This window comes from Lycium ferocissimum, chromosome 4 (genome assembly GCF_029784015.1).
Source record: "Lycium ferocissimum isolate CSIRO_LF1 chromosome 4, AGI_CSIRO_Lferr_CH_V1, whole genome shotgun sequence".
Lineage (NCBI taxonomy): Eukaryota > Viridiplantae > Streptophyta > Magnoliopsida > Solanales > Solanaceae > Lycium > Lycium ferocissimum.
This window is the reverse complement of record NC_081345.1, coordinates 52,325,659-52,348,501: the sequence shown is the minus strand read 5'-3', so window position 1 is coordinate 52,348,501 and position 22,843 is coordinate 52,325,659. Positions and strand designations below refer to the sequence as shown.

The following is a 22,843-nucleotide window of genomic DNA, read 5'->3' as shown; positions in this document are numbered from 1 at the left end:
CCTTGTTTTCGTCGGTTTTGGAATGGGTTTAAGCCCTTTCTTAATCACAATCCAGCTTGATAATGCATGTTCGCACAAATATTTTGAAACTTTCCTTCCAATGGCAATAGTGTTCACCATTGAAGTATGGTGGTCTTGTTGTGGAGTGCCCATCTTGTAATATTGCTCCAGGAATTTGATATCCAGTCATTTGATCTTTTCTCACGTGCGGTTAAGCAACTGAAGGTGAGACCTCGCTCTGATACCAATTGAAAGTGCAAGAGGGGGTGAATTGTAATTTTTCGTTCTGTTAGTCGACTAGGTTAGACCAGTAGTCGGCTTGTTTGCTCAGAGAAACTAATAGTAAGCCTAGAAGATAAATGACACAAAAAGTGTTTTATCTTGTTCGCATTCAATGTGAATCCTAATCCGGCCCCTTGGGTCAAGGATGATCTCTGCACTTTCGTTAAAGGTTTGGTACAATCGAGGTTTTGAATGGAGCTCACGTACACTCAAATCGCTCTTAATCTTTTTGATACAAAGCCTCACAAGCTGTATTATAGCTCTCCTTTCTTTTTTTCTTACACTATAAATCACTCAGACATACAATGTTTATGAAAAGTAAAGTAGAGTACTAAGAGAATGAGACTAAGCATATTTCTTGTGTTTGTGAAGCAGCCCTTTTATAGCTGTTTTAGGCTCTTCACGCAGAGAGATCAACCCAAGGGATTTGATCCTTGGAAAAGGAATTAACGATCCTATTTCCAAGAATAAGGCTGGAGCTGTTGCTACTTTCCTTGTGCGTTGAGGCAGCATTATCAATCAACAAGATTATTAGACTTCATGAGATATTCCTTCTTTAATGTTGGAGATGGCCTTTCCTTCCTTGAAACGATTTGGTACTGCTGGAATATTCCTTCTTTAATGTTGCAGATATCTTTTCCTTTCTTGAACGATTTAGTACTGCTAGAAAGAACTACTGTTAACCACCATCTCGTTAGGGCTAGGAAGTCTTCACTTGAGTGAGCCCATCTCGTTGGGGCTGTTTTGTGGGCTCTCATCTCGTTGGGGTTGTTTTGTGGACTCATATATATTCCTTGTGCGATTCAATTATTATACCTACACAAGTAAAATTGTCATCATAAAAACTTGACACTAACAACCTTGTCAACACTTAATATCTTCCATATTCTATTGAAAACAGTTTCCATAATAGTTTGAGGTGGCTTTGACCCCAATTCATAACATACTATAGCAGTTCTCCAATATTCAGCTTCTTCCTTTATATCCTCTAGCATAATTTTAACATTCATATTAGGGTTAGCCGACCCATTCAATTCAATTCCCTCATCAATTGGAATTGAAGCAACTATTCTACTCCATGCCTTCTCCCTATTAGGTACAATCGATAGAGATTTACCTGAATTTCTGCATTCTCTCACTTCTGCAGCCACTTGGTCTGCCCACGAACTCTTGTTGGAGGAACCAGGTTTGCTTGTCTCATTGGATTTACTTCCAATTGGAGTAGTAATTGATGTTTCTGAACTTTCCAATCTGCGATAGATTGAATGGAACAATCCCTTGCAAAGACATTTACACTTTTCGCCGAGAGGAACTCTTATTCTAGAGAGAATTAAATTATTTATTTTATATTTAATAAAATGATTTAAAGCCACACAAATATTTATGACTCGTCATAGAATACAAATTTCAAAAAAAATTCTTTGATCTTTATTTATTTATTTATTTATTTATTTATTTTTGAAGCAATATAGTCTCCGTCAAATCCAATTCTCAACTTTTCATCCATTGATTACGGGCTTACTAATTCTTGACAAATATCTTTCTTCTTTTTATTGTTCCAAATTGACACGACTTGTTATTTGTACGTCAATTAATTGCAGCTCTTTCATTTTCTTATCCTTTTCATCTCTTTTTTACCTATTTCCTTCGGGTAACTCTCGAATTCCTTTTATAATTTGAAAACCAACTTGGCTTTATTTGCAAAATTAATCAACTTTTGGTACAGCTATAAGTGAAACTAAAAAGAAGTTCAACGCATCTTGTTACAATGAGGTTATGGTCGTCTACCAAAATGATCGGAAATGTTTCAAAAGAAGTAGGCATATTATAAAAAGTTCACGCTCTTCTTTATCTCTAAAGATAGAATATTATACTATCATCCAGCTGCTATTCCATCTCCGAAAGACAGAGAAGAGAAAGGAGAGAATTTTTTTATTTTTTTTTTACCTTGTCATGTTTAATTTGACTACGAAAAGCCAACAAGGGATTCACATTATGTCAGATAATATATGTCATACGAAAAAGGTTATTAATTACTTGTGAAGGCAAATTTGACGAGGGATTCACATTATGTCAGATAATATATGTCATATGAAAAAGGTTATTACTTGTGAAGGCAAATTTGAAGTCACGGAAAATATATATCTTTTTAATGAAAGCACCATTTTCTTTCATTTGTATTTTCTTTTGGATGAAATCAATTGGTTAGCTCTTAATCTTAATACTATTATATCACATTATTGAAGATGTCCCTCTCGATTAGCATTTGTTGTTAATTCCAAAGAGATTGGAACTCTAACTAATGTAAGCACTGACCAGCAAATATTTGGACCCAAAGCCTACAAACAAAACGTGCTTTCATTTACAAAGATTAATTAATAAGTAGCATCATTAATTATTGCTAACATCATAACCTTAAAAAATAAATCCATTACATAAGGAATTAGTGAAACGAAAGGAGGAAGAGGGACAACGACAATTGAACTCACCCTAGCTAACAGCGTGTAGAACTTCAAATCAGTATCATTAAATTATAAGACTTGGTGGTAATATCATTACTTGATACAATCAAACATCTTTATAACAGCGTTGGTTGTGTGGATATTTTTTTATTGCTATAGCAAGATGTTATTATAGAAAATATATAATATAACATAATATGAGAGTATATTTTAAAAAATTAAAACTAGGCCATTAATGTGAAATATTGTTGTATACGTAGAGGATGACTATTGTAAAGAGGTCTGAATGTTATTTTCCATTGCAACAAAAAAATTGAACTAACCGTAACTTTGGAATTCAATTAACTTTAGTCTAACAACACAACTGGCTCAATTGGAGAATTCAAATAGTGCCTTATTGTTTGGTATGTTTTTCCCTTTAATCCGATTGACTCTTGTGATCTCTCTCTGTGTATAGGGTTCGAAAGTTAAAGAGTGACCTAAAAAAGGAGATTGTTATTGGAGGAAAATTTATTTAAGAACACAGGACACTGAGGGTAAGTTTGTCCTTAATTGGTCGGGGCGTGCCTTTGACTTTGTTACTTTGAAGAAATTAGAGTGCTCAAAGCAAATTTACGTACTGTATGCATAATATTATAAGTTTTTGATTCTATTACATTGACCTTCATGATTAGAGTAATGATTAACAGGGACAGTCGGGACATTCGTATTTTATAGTCAGAGGTGAAATTTATTGAATATAGAAAAGATGAACAACTACGAAAGCGTTTGATTTTTACTCACTGTAGAATGTACTACGCAATAATATTGTTTTATCGGTCCTTTGATTGTGTGGGAAAATTAAGTATAACATAGTTTAATGATTTATAATATTGAGGAAGGGGGATCTATTTTTTTAATATAATAATTGACTAAAGGATTTGAGGTCAACTGTCGTTAGCTACTACCAATAGTAAAACATGGTTAGTTTAATAAATTCAAAATGCTTAATTTCATTAGTTGTTGGAGCTTAGTGCTCAGCTACTGCTTAACAATAATTTCTTAGCCAATTAAGAAACAAATTTAAGAGAGTCATTCATCTTTGTCTCCTTTAAACCAAACAAGTCACATCCCATATCGTCATTACTTTTGTGATAGATGAAAGCATGCTCAACTCATTTAATGAGCTTATGATCTTTGTCATCAACAAATTAAAATAGAAAAAAGAAAAGAAAATTAATCACGGTTAGGAAACGCTACAAGTAACCACTGATTCTCACTTTTGGGCATTATTACTTTGTAGGAGAAATTACGCTATTTAGATTGTATTTACAATATATAGCTATAATTTATAAAAATTACGAAATGTAGCTATATTTTGGGTTTTGTAGAAAATATGCATATATAACTATATGCGCTGATACAACTATTTCCAGCGATTTCAGCTGATACATGATGTGTTAATACACCGATACTCCACGATTTTCGTTTAATCAAAAGAATCAGACAAGTTGATACAGTGGATACCCGCGATTATGCGCTGATACAGCTCTAAACTATAGATACTGTATGTACAACTATAACTACATTTTGTAAATATGTATTGTAGCCATATTTCGTAATTATGCTCTAAATTATAGCTATTTATGCAATTTTCTCACTTTGTACGGACTATGACCAAATGAAGACTTACTTGTGACACATAAATTACGCTTGATATCTACTTTTTAAACTTGTGATCGAAAATAACTCTACATACTTGTAATTATTAATCATCTCGTTAATGTTGAAAATAAGAAATTTAAATTAAATTATTTATAAATATTAAAAAGTGACAATTTTTTTGTGGACAAACAAAAAAAATAAAAGTGTGCCACACAAATTGGTTCGGAGGAAGTAATTCTTTTTGGCTTCATAATCTGACGGACTCCACTCCAGTTTATAGTTGACAGCTCTCTCTTTTTTCAGCCACAACTTTATCATGGAACATAAGAAATGTGGTTTCTAGTTTTTGAAATGCAATTTTATAGATAGCAGTTGTCAACTACTACCAATATCATTAATTACTCATTCCACAAATATTTTTGGCTTAATGCATATGCAGAAACTCTAAATTTTTTCATTATTTGTTCATTAATTTTTAAATATTTTTAAAAAATAAAAGTTACATAACTGTAAACCACATTTCTTATGTTCCATGATAAAGTTGTGGCTAAAAAAAGATTGAATTGAACAACCATGGCTTGCCGGAATGATTTAGACTTCTCAAGTTTACTTAACAAAGAGCCAGTTTGGAAAGGCAATAGGAATTAGATTTGTGTAAATGGAAGTAATTATGCAATTTGCATATTTGTCCGGTTACGTAAGTAATACTCCATCTGTTTCTTTTTATTTGTTCAGTAGGCATTTTGCACTATCCTAAATAAAGTACTAATTATTCCATAAGTGTTATTACAAGTGTCGTTTTAGCTGAAAGAATTATTCCAAAATATTATTTTAGAAATTCAAGACGAAAGTTGACAACTATTTCCAACTATATTCTTAACATTGAAGAAATAGTTCTTTTTAATACTGCTCAATACTCAAAAAAATCTTTAAAATAGGGATAATTTAGTAGAGTATATTTGACAAAAAGGACTATTTTGAGTCTTCAATTGGCAAAATATCCACCCAATTTCTTTTTCCTTTATTTTTGTTCATTAAATGCTTTTGGGGTTCCTTTCATAATTTTAAAGAGGTTGGGGAAAGGGTTTAAGTTTAGTAAAATTACTTAAGTCCCTTTCTCTTCTTCTTGAAATACACTTAAGTCCATTTCTCTTTTCCTTTCTCTCTCCGGTCATCATCATTTCTCTCTCTAGTCGATCACCATTTTTCTCCACAATCGATCACCATTTCCGTCCTCGTCTTTCTCACGCTCTCCAGTCGTTGCTCAGTTCAAACTTCGTTGTTTTCAGGTAATTTATCGATAAATTTGTAGTTTGCTTGTAATAATTACCTTTAGAAGCTCTGTATTCTCTTAAATGGAGAAAAGTTCTTGTTTTTTCAAGGCTTCATTCTTGGAAAATTCATCTTGGATAATATATTTTTCGGGTTCTTATGAATGAGTTTGCTAAGGTTGGGTTATGTTTGTTGTTTTTTGTTGCCTCGACCCATTTGATCTATTTCTAAATTTGTCGTTGATTATTACTATTTTTATATTGTTGTTGGTTAAGGACACTCTATTATTGCTTGTATGTTGATCACAAAATATGGTAAGTAGTATAGGAGGAAAGTCCTTAAAGATAATGGCCCACCACACCGCTATGCAGAAGAAAATGATGAGAATGATTCAGGCTCGACCACCGCGCCATCACCATCACCGCCATCAACGCTCTTCATTCTACATACTCCTCTTGAGAAATGACATGGAGCTTCCCTTCAGGTGGCTTGGAGAGGACAGGCAGTAGATGAAAATGCATTTCCGCGGGACATTTTCTACATGTAATTCTTTGAAAGTCTAGGGGAAGAGCCTATGATCTGATCACCCTCCTCCTACCCCCTTCTGATTTTAGGATAACTAGAAGTTTGTTGATGATAGCCTAGTTATGAATGAGCTAACCATAAGCTTGAACAATGAAGAAGCACATTAGAGACTAGGGATTTTAGGAGAAGTGAGACTAAATACAAGCATTGCATGTTTAGTCAACATGCAAAGAGGGAGAGGCATGACTGGACACACACACCTGCATACATAGGATCATTATTTCAAGAGAATGAAATGATAGATGAAAATGCGACGACATAATTAAATCGGATAATTCAAATGGAGAAGTGCTACCAAGGTATTATATAATAAAAGGATGCCCATCAAATTGAAAGGTAAGTTTTATCATCACATTCGCCAGAAGGTACAAATAGCCCGTATTGAGAATAAAATGAGAGAAGGTCGTTCGAGATGGTTTGGTAATGTCCTGCATCGACCTACAAATATACAGTCCGTAGGTGTAACTATGATGTTTGAAGCTGTTAAAAGGGAATGAAATATACCCAAAATCACATAAAGGAAATTATATACAAGAAACGGAGAGAGATGATAATGTGATATATATCTTAACGGAAACTTATATTAATTGAACCATCATTTGTACAAGCAAAAGCCAAATCAACTGTCAAAAGAGCAAATTCAAAGTAAAAAACAAAAGAAAAAAAAAGGAAAAATAAAAAGCAATACTATAAAACGCCAATATGACCAAACACAAACAATTGGGACCGTGTTTCCATTTTATTTTATTTTATATTGCAACATATTTAGTTTGATGTAGCACGTCTGGATCGGATCTTGACCATAAGTGGGTGGGCCATTTCACAAGAGAGCTTCAATACCTCAGACAAGTCAACATTGCTACTGGGCCCAAACTCGAATTCATGCAAAAGAGTTGCAACCCAAAAGGTGACTGTGGTCAAGCCCAAAGTCTTTCCGGGGCAAGATCGCCTTCCGGACCCAAATGGTGCCAATCTCATGTCGGACCCTAATACCGAGAATTCCACGTCACTATGGGCCTCCTTCACGAACCTCTCGGGTTTAAACATAAGTGGGTCGGCCCAAACATCTGCGTCTCTCGTGATGGCCCACATGTTCACCATGGCCGTGGTCCCAGCCGGCACATGATAACCATCAATCGTGGTGTCTGTTATTGCAAGGCGAGACCACGACAATAGTGGGCCAGGAGGATGCAACCTGAGTACTTCTTTTACCACTGCCGATAGATATGTCATTTCCGATATGTCAGACTCTGTCATAGCTCGTGATCTTCCGACGACTCTATCTATCTCGACTTGAACTTTTGATTGAACGTCAGGATGCATCACCATTCGTGCTAGTATCCATTCTACCAATACTGCCACCGTGTCAGTTCCCCTAAATATCATTTCCTGCCAGTTCAAAACATAAAAGTAAACTTTAATATTCACTTATAATGTAAAGAAGTAGTAAAAAGTAAGTGTGGCTTGATACCAAACAAAAAAAAGAAAGATAACTAGTTACAATCTATTTGGATATGGTTTTTATTCCTCTATAGATCTCCATATAGTAAAAGAATATTAGCTCATTTTGGGCACATTGAATTTGATTTATATGTTTAAATATAAATAGAGATATCCAAGTGCAAATGCGCCATGGTACCCCATAAAAAAGAAGAGAAATAGAAAAGGTAGTTGATTACAAAGCAACTTGTGATTATGAAATCATAAAATGGGCTGATTCCAAGAGTGATACTGCCTGCATTGACCTACGGCTTATCTGAATTTTGAAACTTATTTCACATAAATAAAAATATATAACTGACACGAAGGTACGGAAAAATATCAACAGTCAGGAGGTCAATGAAATTTGAACTCTGTAATTGGTATTGATTGTGACCTTTCAACCACCTATAACACGAATTTTAAAGTTGAAGGAATAGCCAAAAGATATCAAGGAACAAAAATTCTCGAATAGGACAAGTTGTTTAAGGGAAACTAAGTTATTTAGGTGACACTGTTTGATTGAAAATAAAATTTATAATAAAAAGGAAGATTTTTGAAAGTTATGATCTAAATTCTAAAATAAATTTTAGATATTTATGTACCATAATATTTTATTAAAGGTAAAAAAGAGAATTTTATAATCAAATTATTTTTTTAAATATAAAATGATATTCTTTTTTTTGGACAAACTAGAAAGAAAAATATGTCATGAGACAAGGAGATTACTCTTTTATCATGATTATCTGATACTTTTTGTTTACATTCAAACTACGTGAAAATTTTGACCAAGATTTAAAAAATGTAATTTTTTCATCATATCGACATTGTAAATAATTGTGTTTATAATATTTTTCGTATATCTAAATTTTAATATAAAATATTAAATTGATCTAATCAATTTAGCTTTAAAAATTAGCCAAATTGTCTATCAGAAAACGAAAAGTGTTGCATAAATTCAAACAGAGAATAATTAGTTATGTTCGTTATTCTTTTGCAATTGTATGCTTACTTACCCAAAGTACTGCAATCATATCAGACTCTGATAATCTTTCTGAACCTTGAAGAGATAGCAAAACATCCACAAAATCACCATGACTTTCACCAGATTTAGCCATATGTTCATCAAGAATCCTTTTAACAAACTTGTTCACTTTTGGCACAATTTCAGAGCACCTGTATTTTATTCTCTGTGGATCAAATTCAGCCAAAAAAGAAAGGTGATCGGACCAATTTAACATACCCAAAAGTTCATAACCTTCATCAACCAGTTTCATCAATTCTTCAGTCTCCAAATTAAAAGAATCAAAATTGTATTTTCTTCCAAAAACAGAACACATCATATTGTTCAAAGAAGCCAATTTTAAACCATCCCTAACACGTAAAATGTCATTTGGACTGTTTTCAAACATGGAAATCAATTGTTTGGCAATTTGGGACCTTGGTTTTTCAGAAATCTTGATTTGCTTTGGAGAAAAAAGGTGATTAGCTGCAATTTTTCTAAGGGTTTTCCAATAAACTCCATATGAAGCAAAACCAATTGCTCTATTAAACATTAGCCTATAGGCTGATTCTTTAACTGGACGATCAACAAAAACCGAACCGTTGAGTATTTCTTTTGCTACGTCCGGATTACAAGTCACAATGACTCTGGTTTCACCAAGGCTAAAACACATGAGACGATTGGCTTGAAGTTTTTTCGCCATTGCTGCTATTTTATGGTGTGCTAGGCCAGTCATAAGGTTCATGCTTCCTATTATAGGGAGCCCTTTCGGGCCTGGAATACGATTTGACACTAACTTTTTCCATGTGTGTTTGCCCCAAGCAGGACCACCAGGGTGAGTCCAGTAAATTATGTTCATGACTAGGTAGATAAGAACAATAAAAAGTGCAAAGCATATTGAGTTTAGGGAAGTGAAAGATTTGCATTTTGAAGCTAAAGCAAAAACCCAAAGGCTTTCTATGTCAGTTCTCATGATTATTCTCTTGGGAGGGAAGATATTGAAAGGGGAGAGATTGAGAAAGAAGTATATTTGGTGTTGGGGTATAAAAGGTGGAGGAACTGGCTGGTTTATATAGGGGAGAAAATGGAAGCAGATGGCACTTGAAGAGTACTCCCTCCGGATAAAAAAAAAGTGTCCACTTAGTTTTTTTTTTTTTTTTTTTTTTGGGTCAAAAGAGTGTCCACTTATTAAATCAAGAAAGAATTAATCTTATTTTTTCAGATTTGCCCCTATTAAGTGTTATGTGATCAAATCTCAATACCTATTTAGTTAGGGATTGTTTAGTCAAATTACCTATTTTTGCCCGGGAGTTAATATTTTTTTAAGGGGTATGCAAATGGCTAAGTGACTACTCTTTTTGATCCGGAGGGAGTATTAACTAAACGAACTTTATTATTAGTCTTGTGGAATCCGATTCCTCTCCATTTTCTTCAAGATCCCGCTTAAACATAAGAATCTTTTTTTAATTTAAATATCAGTAGTGCAAATTTCTAAATTATCAAGTGCCTTCAATCATGGTTAAAAAGATACTATATATATTACTCCACCATTTAGTTTCTCCAATTACAGTTAAAATAAGAAAATCATGTCACAAATTATTTAGGATCACGTTAAATCATTTTACGTATACATGTTGAAGAGTTTCACATCGGATGAAAATGAGATGAGTAGTCTCCTTATGTGAACTTAGACAATTCTCTCCTCGTGAGCTAGTTTTTGGGTTGAGTTAGGCTCAAGATTTATTTCTTTACATGGTATCAGAGCATCTCATCCCAATTATTGTATAAAAATGTTGGACTCCCATATTAAATTGTCAACGAACCAGATGTCCAGCCCTGGATGTGAGGTGGGGTGCTGAAGAGTTCCACATTAGATGAAAAGTGATCTCCTTATATGGACTTGTGCGATCCTCGCATCATGAGCTAGCTTTTAGGATGGAGTTAGGTTCAAGATTTATTTCTTTAAATTACATTATTTATATAAAACTTGTTTTTTCATTCATGAAAAAAGGGAAGAATTTGTTTCTGCACAAACTAAGGTGCCGTTTGGCCATAAAAATTATTCACTTTTTTCCGGAATTTTTTTTCACTTTTTTCACTTTTGGGCGTTTGGCCATAAATATTCCGAATACAACTTCAAGTTGTATTCCGGAATACCAAAAACTCAAAAAATTGTTTTTAAAAAAAAATTCACTTTTTTCACTTTTTTACAACTACATTTCACCAAAAACTTCAATTTCAAAAACTATGGCCAAACACAACTCCAACTTCAAAAATTCCAAAAAAAAAGTAAATTTGTTTTTGATATCTATGACCAAACACCTACTTAAGTATCAGGTCAGCCAATTCAAAATCAACATTCAGATAAGTTGTTTCACGAAGAGAAAACATTGTAAACCATAAAATAGAATTTTCTGCATTTAGCTATTAAATAACAAGTATTGAAAATCACTTTTCTATAAAATATTAAAAGAATTTTTTATTAGATAATTTAAAAAAAAAATAGATAGACAAAATTTTTAAAAAATGTTTACAACAGATGTTGATGGAGACTTCTTTGCGCTGTAATTCTGTAAAGCTATGGAAATACACTTTTTATATTAAAAGTTTAATGCTATTTAATTATAGTAATTCCATTCGATCCCAAAATTTTGAGAGATGGATAACTTCTACCAGAATTGGATAGTACCATTTCTTTTTTGAAATCATAATTAATTAGTATATTTTTGGATTGAAAAATAAATTAATATAGATTTTTGATATTTAAGTATCACAGGTGTCACATATCTAAGTAGAATTTTGAAAAACAAAATTTTGGGAGGTGGATAACTTCGACCAGAATTGGAAAATTTAAATAGTACCATTTCTTTTTTGAAATCATAATTAATTAGTATATTTTTGGATTGAAAAATAAATTAATATAGATTTTTGATATTTAAGTATCACAGGTGTCACATATCTAAGTAGAATTTTGAAAAATGAAGAGAATGAAAAATGGAAAGGAGTCAAATTTCAATAGGATTGCCTCCGTCCATTTTTATTTGTCTTGTATATTAAAAGTAGATGTTAATTTTTTACTCGTTCAGTTTGAACGACGAGATAATTTACAATTTCATACCTATTTTACTCTTATTATTAATTACTCCCCCCGTCCCATAATAAGTGTCACCTTAGCCAAAAATATTTATCTCATAATAAGTGTCACCTTAGAAAACCAAGAGATAAGTTGACTAGTTTTTTCCAACTCTACCCTTAGATAAAAACTGAAAACTTAAAATAACATCTAATGATGATTGGAAAAGCCACATAGTAACTTGGTATTGTTTGATTCCTAATGTCAAAGGATTACTGGGCACACTCTAATCAAGAGGAAAAAATAATATTTTTTAATGATATAAGAGTAATTTAGTAAATTTCACATTTCATTATTGGTTTCTTAATATGCGCTTAGCTACTTATTATGTGACGGAGGGAGTATTGAGTTGGAAATTTCAGAAAATTATTGGTGGTTGCACAATTTTTAAAGTATGTTTAATTGATTTCAACCATTAGATGACTTAGTAATAAATAAAAGTGATATTATAAAATTATTATTTTATTTATGGCTCTCTAAGGAATGCACCAAATGAATACGTGACAATAAAAATAGATCGAGAGAGTACTACTTATTTTCCCTCTTTAGTAGCATAGTTCACTCTGGGGCTTCCGAATATTCTATGGATTATGGTATTAATAAAGGCAATATTAGGTAATTATAGCAAAGTGTAAATTGGGTGGAACTTTCGAGAAGAGCCGCACGATTTCAATCTTCTAGGCGCCTGATGCACGTCTTACGGCAACAGATTGCGTGTGCTCATGCGTAAAAAAGGATTTGATTTTAAAAAAAGAAAAAACATGTTATGAGATTTTTATTATTTTCTGTTATTAAGATGGTAAGTGTTCTCCACTTTCAATCCAAAAGTTGCGAGTTCGAGTCATCAAGAGAGCAAAGGAGGGAGCTCCTGGGGGGAGGGTTTTAAAAAAAAAATATTTCCTCAAATTCAATTCATGTGGTATTTGATAAGGAGGTTAAAAATTACTTTTAATTTGTGGTATAAAATGAGCATTAGATATTTATGTGACTATAAATTACTTTTTTCTGCGCAAAAAGATTGTCTTGATTCGGATTACTAGAGTCAAACTAATTAATGTTCGGTGTGAATTCGGATTTAGAATCTTTAATTGTTTTAACATAAAACTTACATATTTAGAAACTACATTAAAAGTACTATAAGTCACAATAGTTATAATTTAAAATAGATAGAAAGTATCTGAAAAAATTATGGTAAAAAAAAATTATATCTTTTGACCTATCCAAATAGTAACTAAGACAATCTTTTTGGGACAGAATGAGTATCTCATTAAGTAAGAAATGAAAAGATGAAAGTTAAATTATTTCTATTTATAAAAAGATGTCATTCTTTTTTGAGTAAACCTTAGAGTTGACCCATATCAGTGAGATGCGGAATATTTGGTTTTCATATAGGGTCTTGAAAAAAAATTCACCTCATGAGCTAGCTTTTTTGCGTTGAGTTAAGCTCAAATTTATTTCTTATTATAGTAGCAGAGTCAGGCATCCCAATTTTTAATTTACCTGATGTTGAAATCCTATACTATGATGTCCACTGCCTGTTGGCAAGTCTGGGGTGCAGGCGAGGGGGAAGGGACGTTGAGTCGGACTCAATGTTTATCTTTTACAACAACATACCAGTGCAACTCACAAGTGGAGTAAGGGAGGATAGGATGTACACAAACCTTACTCTTATCTTTTAAGGGGTTGAGAGGTTACATTGTTTCCGATAGACCCTTAGAGCAATAATGCATTACTCAATATTTATTTTTCATTGGACTAAAAAAAAAAAAGAATGTCACGTCAGATGGGATGAAGGAAATTTATTTATTTTCCAAATTCTTGGGCTGATGAGCAATAATGTTTGTTAACTTATTTTACAATTGGAATAGTTTTTGTTGAGGTCAATGTCACGAGTCATCTTTCGCACCACTATTTGCTATGTGGCAATAGCATGCTTGAGAACTTGAGAGATCCACAATTATCTTATTTGGATATGTAACAAATCCCTCTTGTTTGATTGGCCTATTCATCCTATGCCCTGCTCTAAAGTTGCATGAACGACAGAAGATTGAGCTCAAATTGGTTTATTCCATGAGCTTTTGACTACATTATTATTTTTAAGTCCAAATTTATCATGTTAATTATAGATGGGTTGGCTGGATTAAATTTGGGCTAGTTAAAATGGATTGAGTTAATAAATGAACAGGTCATTCTTACTAAGCTTTAATTAATTTGTTTCTTTGTAGTTTATAATTCATTTAAGGACCTAAACAAAAAAAATTCTCTTTATTATAGCGATATATGACATATTAAAATTATATTTTAAAAAAATATTTTGACAAGATATATCATGAATTAATTTGAGCAACATATGAGTTCAACTTTTACATGGTTTAAACTGAACGGTTTAAAATAGCTTGAGTTAATAACTTAACAGTTAACGAATTGGACAAATCATATTTTTAACCTTTTGTTCAAATATATCTCTTGCCCTAACAGAGCCAAAGACATGACCAAAATATAGGGTAAATCTGGCCATCTTCTAGAAGTATATACAAGGATAAACTCTCTCTTATGTGTGTGTTTATATATATATATATATATATATATATATATATAATCTCTCTCCATCTTCAAGTCATGTAAGTTTAGTTTCTGCGTCTGTATCATTATATGTTTTTATATAGTCTGCTACTACTATTCCTTTCCAAAGTTAGTCTTAAGGACTTGTACTGGTGTATTAGTAATATTTTTTAAGAAAATTATTCCATCTCTTGTAATCATACAACTGCCATTATTATGTAACATGAAGTCTAATCCTATGACAAAATCTACATTTATATTAAGGTCTCTTACCCATATCTTGTCCATTTTATAGCTTGGTTTGTGAAATTCTAAACATATATTTATAAAGCTAATGTATGCCTTATGAACGTAATGTCTATATATGTTATGAGTCCTGGTTTTGCTTTTAATACTGCTCCCTATCCTTCAAAACTACCATCTGTTTCTACAATTAAATAATCTATTTCTAGTGGCATATTCAAATCAGGAATATTTTTTATTTTTTCTTTGATTTTTTGTACTAATTTAATGTCTTCAGTATTAAATTATCTACCAAACATCTTTGTTGTCTGTCTATTACATATTCTGGTAATACTTTAAAAGTCCAATTTGATGGCTAAAAATCTACTAGGTTATTGGCTCCGAATTGTATTCTTTTCATAGTATTTCTTTCTAATAAAGATGTAGGTCTAAAATGAAAGTTACCTAATACTTTATCCGTCCGTACGCGTGTATCGGGGTTGGCGCTGCCTTTCCCCTTGTCTCGTCCGAGAACCGGAAGGTCTCATGCTGTTCAAATAGAAAATCAGTTAGCAGTAATCTTTAATCTACTTAATTGGTTTGCTAAATTATTATTTCTTTCCTAATTTTTACATTTTTTTTTTAATAATTTGGACTCTGTCCAGTTATGAATCTTATTACACTGTTCATCTCTTTCTTATTTTCTGCCTATCTCCCAATTTTTACATTTTTATGTTTTTTTTTAATAATTTGGACTCTGTCCAGTTATGAATCTTATTACACTATTCATCTCTTTCTCTTAATCTTTGTTCTTAATAGAAAAAGAACAAGATAAACACATAGTTAAAAATCCTAGTCCAGAATTATCTCTAAGTCAAGGGATGTCACCAGTCCATAGTTTAGATTTCGAAGGAGATAATATTAATTTCCAGGACAGTGCATTTCAAGACTCTCAAGATCCAAATGATGTAGACTCAGGCATGAGTTTTGATTTGGTTGCTCTACACAATTTGGACACCTAGATACTAGTATATCAAATCAGGAATATTTTTTATTTTTTGTTCAATATAGATATGGATAAAAATATAGAGTGGTTTTTAGCAAATATTTTAAACAGTCCTACTCGGTACTATCTCACTCCTTGATTCCTCTTATCATGTAGGTATATTTCTTATTTTTTGCCTATCTCCCAATTTTTACGTTTTTTTTTTTAATAATCTGGACTCTGTCCAGTTATGAATCTTATTACACTGTTCATCTCTTTGTCTTAATCTTTGTTCTTAATATCCTTCTTCTTTAGCCACACCCCGATTACCACGGCCAACATCGTCCCTTATCATTTGGACATTAAAACGGCCTTTCAAACACCTAGGAATTTATAGGTTAATCCATGGAGTATATTAAGAAATTAAGAGAATAACCATATACTAAGAGTAATAGATTCATAATAACAAGTAAGTAATTACTCAAACATAATATATTAATTAAACATTGATACTATTAATTAAACATGGAATAATTTACATAGTCGGGAGATTAGTACAGAAAATATAGATAAAAACTTACATGACTTGAAGATGGAGAGAGGTTTCCCTTTCGGGGAACCCAAAAACAGCTTCACACTAAGAGAAAATTACTGAAAGCTTAATATTATTTTTACAAGGTTTATAATTACAAAAGTTTTGGACTGGGAAAGGGATTGAGACATGTGAAAGAGAAGGGGAATATGGAGTTTGTCTGATACCAAAGTGATAGGGGGTTAAATTTTTTGTTTCAATATAGATATGGATAAAAATATAGAGTGGTTTTTAGCAAATATTTTAAACAGTCCTACTCGGTACTCTCTCACTCCTTGATTCCTCTTATCATGTAGGTATATTTCTTATTTTCTGCCTATCTCTCAATTTTACATTTTTACGTTTTTTTTTTTAATTTTCTTTTTATATATATTCCTTTTGTCACATATTTCTTCACGAAAAATCCCTGAAATGACTTCCTTATTTGCCTTTCAAAGCAGTTAAGCTTCAACTCTAGATAAGAATATTCAAATTAAATACTGATTTAATTTCTCGAGGTACATACTATATGCTACAACAACATACCCCGTGTAAAAGAAATTGAGTTAACTTGAGTGAGATTTCCTATCATTTATTACGCATTTGTTCTTTTTGTTGGTGCAGTCAACAATATTATTGCATGTTTCTTTATAATACAATAGATGGTTAAAAAAGAAATTCAAAAGTAGCAGATAAATATTAGATCAATCACCAAACATGTATCTAATACCTGCATTTTACCCAATTTAACTAACTACTGCTTACACCTAAATATATAGTGGAGTACGTAGTTATTTTGATTCGTAAACTTTACTGGATTCGGGTTGTGTGTTTCAGGTCAAAAGATATATAAAAAGCTAATACTTCGGGTTGAAGCAAGTCATGGAGTCTTCAATCTACACTGAAGTTTTCTCCAATTCCAAATGTCATCATATATAACACAAGACATAACAATGCATTTTACTGATTTAATATTTGTACGAAAAGGGTCACATACTAGAAAACATGAAATTAGCTACGGAATTTATTGGTAATCCCCAGTTAATCCATCGCTAAATAACTCCTAGCTAATTGATTTTTTTTATAATCTGTCGCAAATCCATAGCTAAATGGGATTAGCATGAAATATTTATTGTTTAGCTACAAAATTTTGTCCATCACTGGTTCCTTGTTTTGTTTTCTAGTAGTATATAGTATATACGTACATGCCCCTAACGTATTGTTTACAAAAGTTGTTTAATGGTGAATGAAGAGTATGGAATATTGGGATCCTCTAAAAAGAGATTTGGGCTAATGGGTCAAATTGTGAATGAATTGAGTCTAATTACATGTGGACCAATTGTTGGATTTTTCATCTATTACTGCTACAGTTTTCTAAAATAATTAGTTGTTTAGTTGTAGGAGAAGTCTAATAGTTGATTTAGTAGAATATTCAGTTTTAAAATTTTAGTAAGAGCCTAATACTTTTGACGTAAGAGGAGTCTACTACTTTATTTATGTGCCTATATAAAGGTTTATGGTTAATAAAATTTATATGAGACACTTTTCATTCATATTTTCTTTGCATCTCTCTCCAAAAATCATAACAGTGGTATCAGAGCCTTCATAGATCTTAATGGGTCTGTGCATTCATTGAAGAAAGAAATACTTCCGACGACTTTTAACCCATACCTATTTTCAACCCATTTTAACCCTTGATTTTTTAACGCTCAAGGCTTTTTTTTTTCCAATCAATTTTAACCCGTGCTTATTTTTAACGCTCAAGAATATTTTCAATTCATTTTGACCCGGGATTATTTTTAATGCTCAGGGCTATTGTCAACAAATACATATTTAAGCCAATTTTTAATACATACTACCTGATGGATATAAATTATTCATGATATTTTGTATATAAAATAAGTTTTTAAATAAAACATGAATAAGTATATCATATTCTCGCATATTTTCTGACAAATTCTACAGGAAGAAGAATACTATAGAAGAATAGAGAAGAAACAAATTGTCAAAGAAGTAAGCAAATAATTCAATAGATGCAACCACAAATTCATAAGTCACAACCATGAAGTTTTACATGTGGGAATTGCAAAATTCACGGGTGTGACCACCACTTTCATACTCACACCCGTCAAGTGTTGGCATCAAGAAAGAAGTTGTAAAATCCAGGGGTGTGACCACCACTTTTATACTCACACCCGTCAAGTGTTGGCATCAAGAAAGAAGTTGCAAAATTCACAGGTGCGACTACCGTTGTCATACTCTCACCCGTAAAGTAAGGTCACAGATGTGAGCACTACTTCAAGGAGTGCCTTTGTAGGGGGAGACACTACATTTTCCTATAAATAGCAGCATCACTTTGCTTACAAATCATCCCATAATTTACAAGACAAAGTGTTAATCTTGTTCTATTTCTCTTTTCTTTCCCTTGTAATAAAAATATTTCTCCAAGTCTTTCAATATTTCTAGTTTCTTAAATTCGTATTTTCTCTTTTTCTAACTCCATAATGGAGTAATCTCTTTTTGTTGGGATAGTTGAAGAAACTTGGTGTAGTGTTATATTATCTTATTTTCGTTATTCCTCGGGTTGATATTATTTAAGTGTCATACTTTGTGTTGGAATGATATATTCTACTAATCATTATCGTTACTTAGTATATTTTGTGTTATGATTATAGTTATATGAATTTGTACTTCTAACAAGGAGGGAAATTAATATACTATAATAATTGCATAAAATATATATGTAATAATAATTTTTAGTCATATATTATTCCAAATCTTTGAACTTGCTTCTTTTAATCCTAATTCTCACGGGGGTTATTTCAAGTTAGTTCTTAGGTTTAAATCTTTATCTTATTTCTTTCCGTCCTAATTCTCACGGAGGGACAGTCTCAAATAAGTTTATTGATTTGAGGGATCTCAATCTTATTTATTTCAATTCTAATTCTCACAGAGGGATTGTTTCAAATAAGTTTATTGATTTAAGGAATAATCGCAAGAGGTCTTTATTCCTCATAACACAAACCAAATCTAGGAACTATTTCTACTGTTTTGTGGAATTTACTGAAAAAAAGTTTTATTGCCCTATATACACTAAGTGGATTCCAACGACTCCCAACTATTTCTTTTAAGATAATCTTTTGAAAGTTGTTTCTTTTGCTAAAGTAATTTACAAATTTAAGTCATTACTCTCCTTTCATCAATTTGATTCTCTCAAATAGCAGCCAAAATACTACAAGTCTGTAGCATAGATTTTTCAATCTCTGTGGGACGATATATTAAAATATATTAGAATTTGACAGAGTACGAGCGAAATTTCCGATGCACTTTGGCCTCATCAAATTTTTGGCGTCGTTGCCGGGGATTGGCATACATCTACTTCAGACTAAGTATTTTGTTACTAATTTGAGAACTTACGTTTATATTTATCATTATCTGTATATTTATTAATATTATCATTACCAACTAAGTACTATTATAATTATTGTATTTATTAATACTAGTGTTTTTATTTGTAATTATATAAATTTTCTTTAAAAAAAAAATAAAAAATTAAGCCTTCCTACAGTTTCATCGTTACATCACCTCTATTCTTGCAATCATTATAAATTTTTATATTATCATTATATATACTTCCTTCTTATAAAAGCGTTATTTTATTTCATTATTAGTACTACCATCTGTTGTTCTCATCACTCTTGTCTATATAAAAGTGATTTTTATTATTGGTTTTACAAGATAGTTGTTGTTTATTATTGGTTTTACAAGATAGTTGTTGTTGTTGTTGTTGTTGTTGTTGTTGTTGTTGTTGTTATTGTTGTTGTTGTTGTTGTTGTTATTACAACATTACGGTAGTTTATGACCCGCTCTTCTTTAAAAGAGTTGGCCTATTACGATCCAGAAATTGAAAGATCTATTCGTTTGCGCAGGAAGGAACAAACATCTGATTCTCAAAGTGTAACTTGTGACGAAATGGAACATCAACCAGGAGTTGAAAATCACCCACCAGAAATTTCAACACCACTTGTTCCAGAAGATCAGTTTGATGAAGTAGTGTCAAGACCAGCAAACAGAATTCTAAGGGATTATGCTAGACCAGATCACTTCAATTGTGAATCTCTTGTGAGGAACCGTCCAGTTGCAGCTAACAACTTCGAAATCAGGATTGGATTAATTCAAACAATTCAACAATCATGTGCATTCACTAGTGATCTTAGTGAAGAACCACATAGTCATCTGATTGATTTCTTAGAATTAGTTGAAATTGCTATATATAATGGAGTATCCCTTGAAGCAATCAAGCTAAGGCTATTTCCTTTTTCTTTAAAAGGAGATGCCAAGACTTGGTTGCGAAGTTTTCCTCAAGGTCTATCACCACATGGGATCAGATGACTCAAAATTTTTTAAATAAATATTTTTCCCATGCTAAAACTACAAAGTTAAGACAAGATATTATTAATTTCTTGCAAACTGACACTGAGTCAGTTTATCAGGCTTGGGAGAGATTAAAAGAAATGCTAAGAAAATGTCCACATCATGACATTGCTGAACATATGCAATTGTATATATATTTTTTTTTATCATGGGTTAAAATCTTATTCTCAAAATGTGATAGATGCAGCTGCAGGAGGTTCCATTATGGGAAAAACCATAGAAGAAACTTTGCAAATGATGTATGAAATCTCTGAAAATGCCATTCAATGGCCATCTGACAGTGTAATCATTAAGAAAGCTGCTACTGTAATTCTAACTGATGCTTTAAATACACTAACTCAACAGATTGCTTCTTTGGCACAAAAGTTTGAATCTTTTCAGGTTAATACACAACATTCAAGCTAGGCTGAGGCATGTGACATATGTGGAGGAAACCATCTAAACCATGAATATCAATCAACCAACCAAAATGATGAGCAGGTTAAAGCCCTTGGATACAAGCCATACTCTTTTTGTAGTCCATTGGCACAAAAACATCCAGGCTTTCAATGGAACAATCAAAATGGTACTGAAAACTCTCAAAGCTTTCAAAAGCAACAGGTACAGGGTCCACCTGGATACTAGAATCAAAACCACGAGCCATTAAATTTCAGACCATATGAACAAACAACTTCATATCAGCAGAGGCCTCAACAAGAACATACGAATCTTGATGACCTATTGTACAAGTACATCAAATCCATTGATGAAAAAAATCAAAATTCAGCTCTAAAAAGCTAAAAATTTAGTTAAGCCAGTTGGCAACTCTTGTGTCCGAAAAGAACCAAGGTCCCTTACCAAGCAATACAGAGAAAAACCCAAAGGAGCACCTTAAAGCCATTGCTTTACGGTCAGGTAAGAACCTTGATGAACCTGACAAGGACACCAAGAAAAGAATCAATCATCATAGCAGGTAGACAAAGGTAAAAATGTTGAAACACCCTCTGAACAATCAGAAGAAAAGGAAAAGAAAATGGAAGAGGAAAATATTCTCCCTGTGAGTATTCCTTTTTCACAAAAAATGAAGAGAGAAAAGCTTGATAGTCAATTTGCCCAGTTTTTGGATATTTTAAAACAAATTCACATTAATATTCTTTTTACTGATGCTTTATTACAAATGCCTTCATATGCCAAGTTTCTAAAATTTTGTCAAGCAAAAGAAAACCGGAAGAAGCTTCTATGGTAGTACTTACTGATAAATGTAGTTCAAAACAAACTACCACAAAAGCTCGGGGATCCGGGTAGTTTTACAATTCCATGCACTTTGGGAGGAGTATACTTTGAAAAAGCACTTTGTGACTCTACGGCTTCAATAAATCTAATGCCGTTTTCTATTTTTAGAAAATTGTATCTTGGTGAAATAAAAAACACAAGTGTTTCTCTAAGGTTTGCAAATCAAAGTACTAAAAAACCTAAGGGGATAATTGAAAATATTCTTGTAAGAGTTGATAAATTTGTTTTCCCTGTGGATTTTATAGTACTTGAAATGCGGGAATGTCCTGATGAACCAATAGTTTTGGGTAGACCATTTCTTGCAACAGGAAGAGCAATCATAGATGTCATCAAGGACAACTAATTTTAAGAGTAGATGAAGAAAGGGTCATTTTTTATTTGCTAAAATTGCTAAGATTTTCAGGAGATCAGACATCATCTTCATGTTTTTCAATTGACATGATTAGTGATCTTGCAGATGAATTCAAAGATGATAAATTGATTCTAGATTCTATGAAAAGATGCTTGTCAAAATCTGGCACCTCACAAGATGATGATCCCACCATCAGGAGCGAAGCTGAAATATTGAAAAAAGATTATAAGGATGAGGAGATACAATCGGAAGAAGTTTAACTAAAAATTGAACTCAAAATTCTTCCTTCTCATTTGAAATATGTTTATCTTGAGCATGAATTATTTCCAGTAATTATTTCATCTTCTCTATCCGCTGAACAGGAAGACAGTTTAATTGAAGTATTACAAGCACACAAAGGAGCCTTAGGGTGGACAGTGGCAGATATCAAAGGGATTAGTCCAGCTATTTATGCACACAGAATCCTCATGGAAGATAGCTACAAACCAATAGTTCAGCTCCAAAGGAGATTGAATCCTACAATGCAAGAAGTGCTGAAAATTGAAATAATTAAACTTCTTGCGGCAGGTATCATCTACTCCATTT

The 22,843-nt window shown here is 32.3% G+C and overlaps 1 protein-coding gene and 1 non-coding gene across 2 annotated transcripts; both read right to left on the bottom strand.

Moving 5' to 3' along the window:
• Positions 1 to 6,806: 6,806 nt before the first annotated feature.
• Positions 6,807 to 9,759, bottom strand: LOC132053497 (cytochrome P450 78A3-like). Its single transcript, XM_059445558.1, has 2 exons — positions 8,741 to 9,759; positions 6,807 to 7,634 (listed from the first exon to the last, which is right to left on the bottom strand). Exons 1-2 carry the CDS (start codon positions 9,698 to 9,700, stop codon positions 7,011 to 7,013), a joined length of 1,584 nt encoding a protein of 527 aa, XP_059301541.1. The 5' UTR covers positions 9,701 to 9,759; the 3' UTR covers positions 6,807 to 7,010.
• Positions 9,760 to 20,636: 10,877 nt separating this feature from the next.
• On the bottom strand, positions 20,637 to 20,743 carry LOC132055000 (small nucleolar RNA R71). Its single transcript, XR_009414468.1, has one exon. It is a non-coding gene; the product is annotated as a small nucleolar RNA R71 (small nucleolar RNA).
• Between the last annotated feature and the right edge of the window lie 2,100 nt (positions 20,744 to 22,843).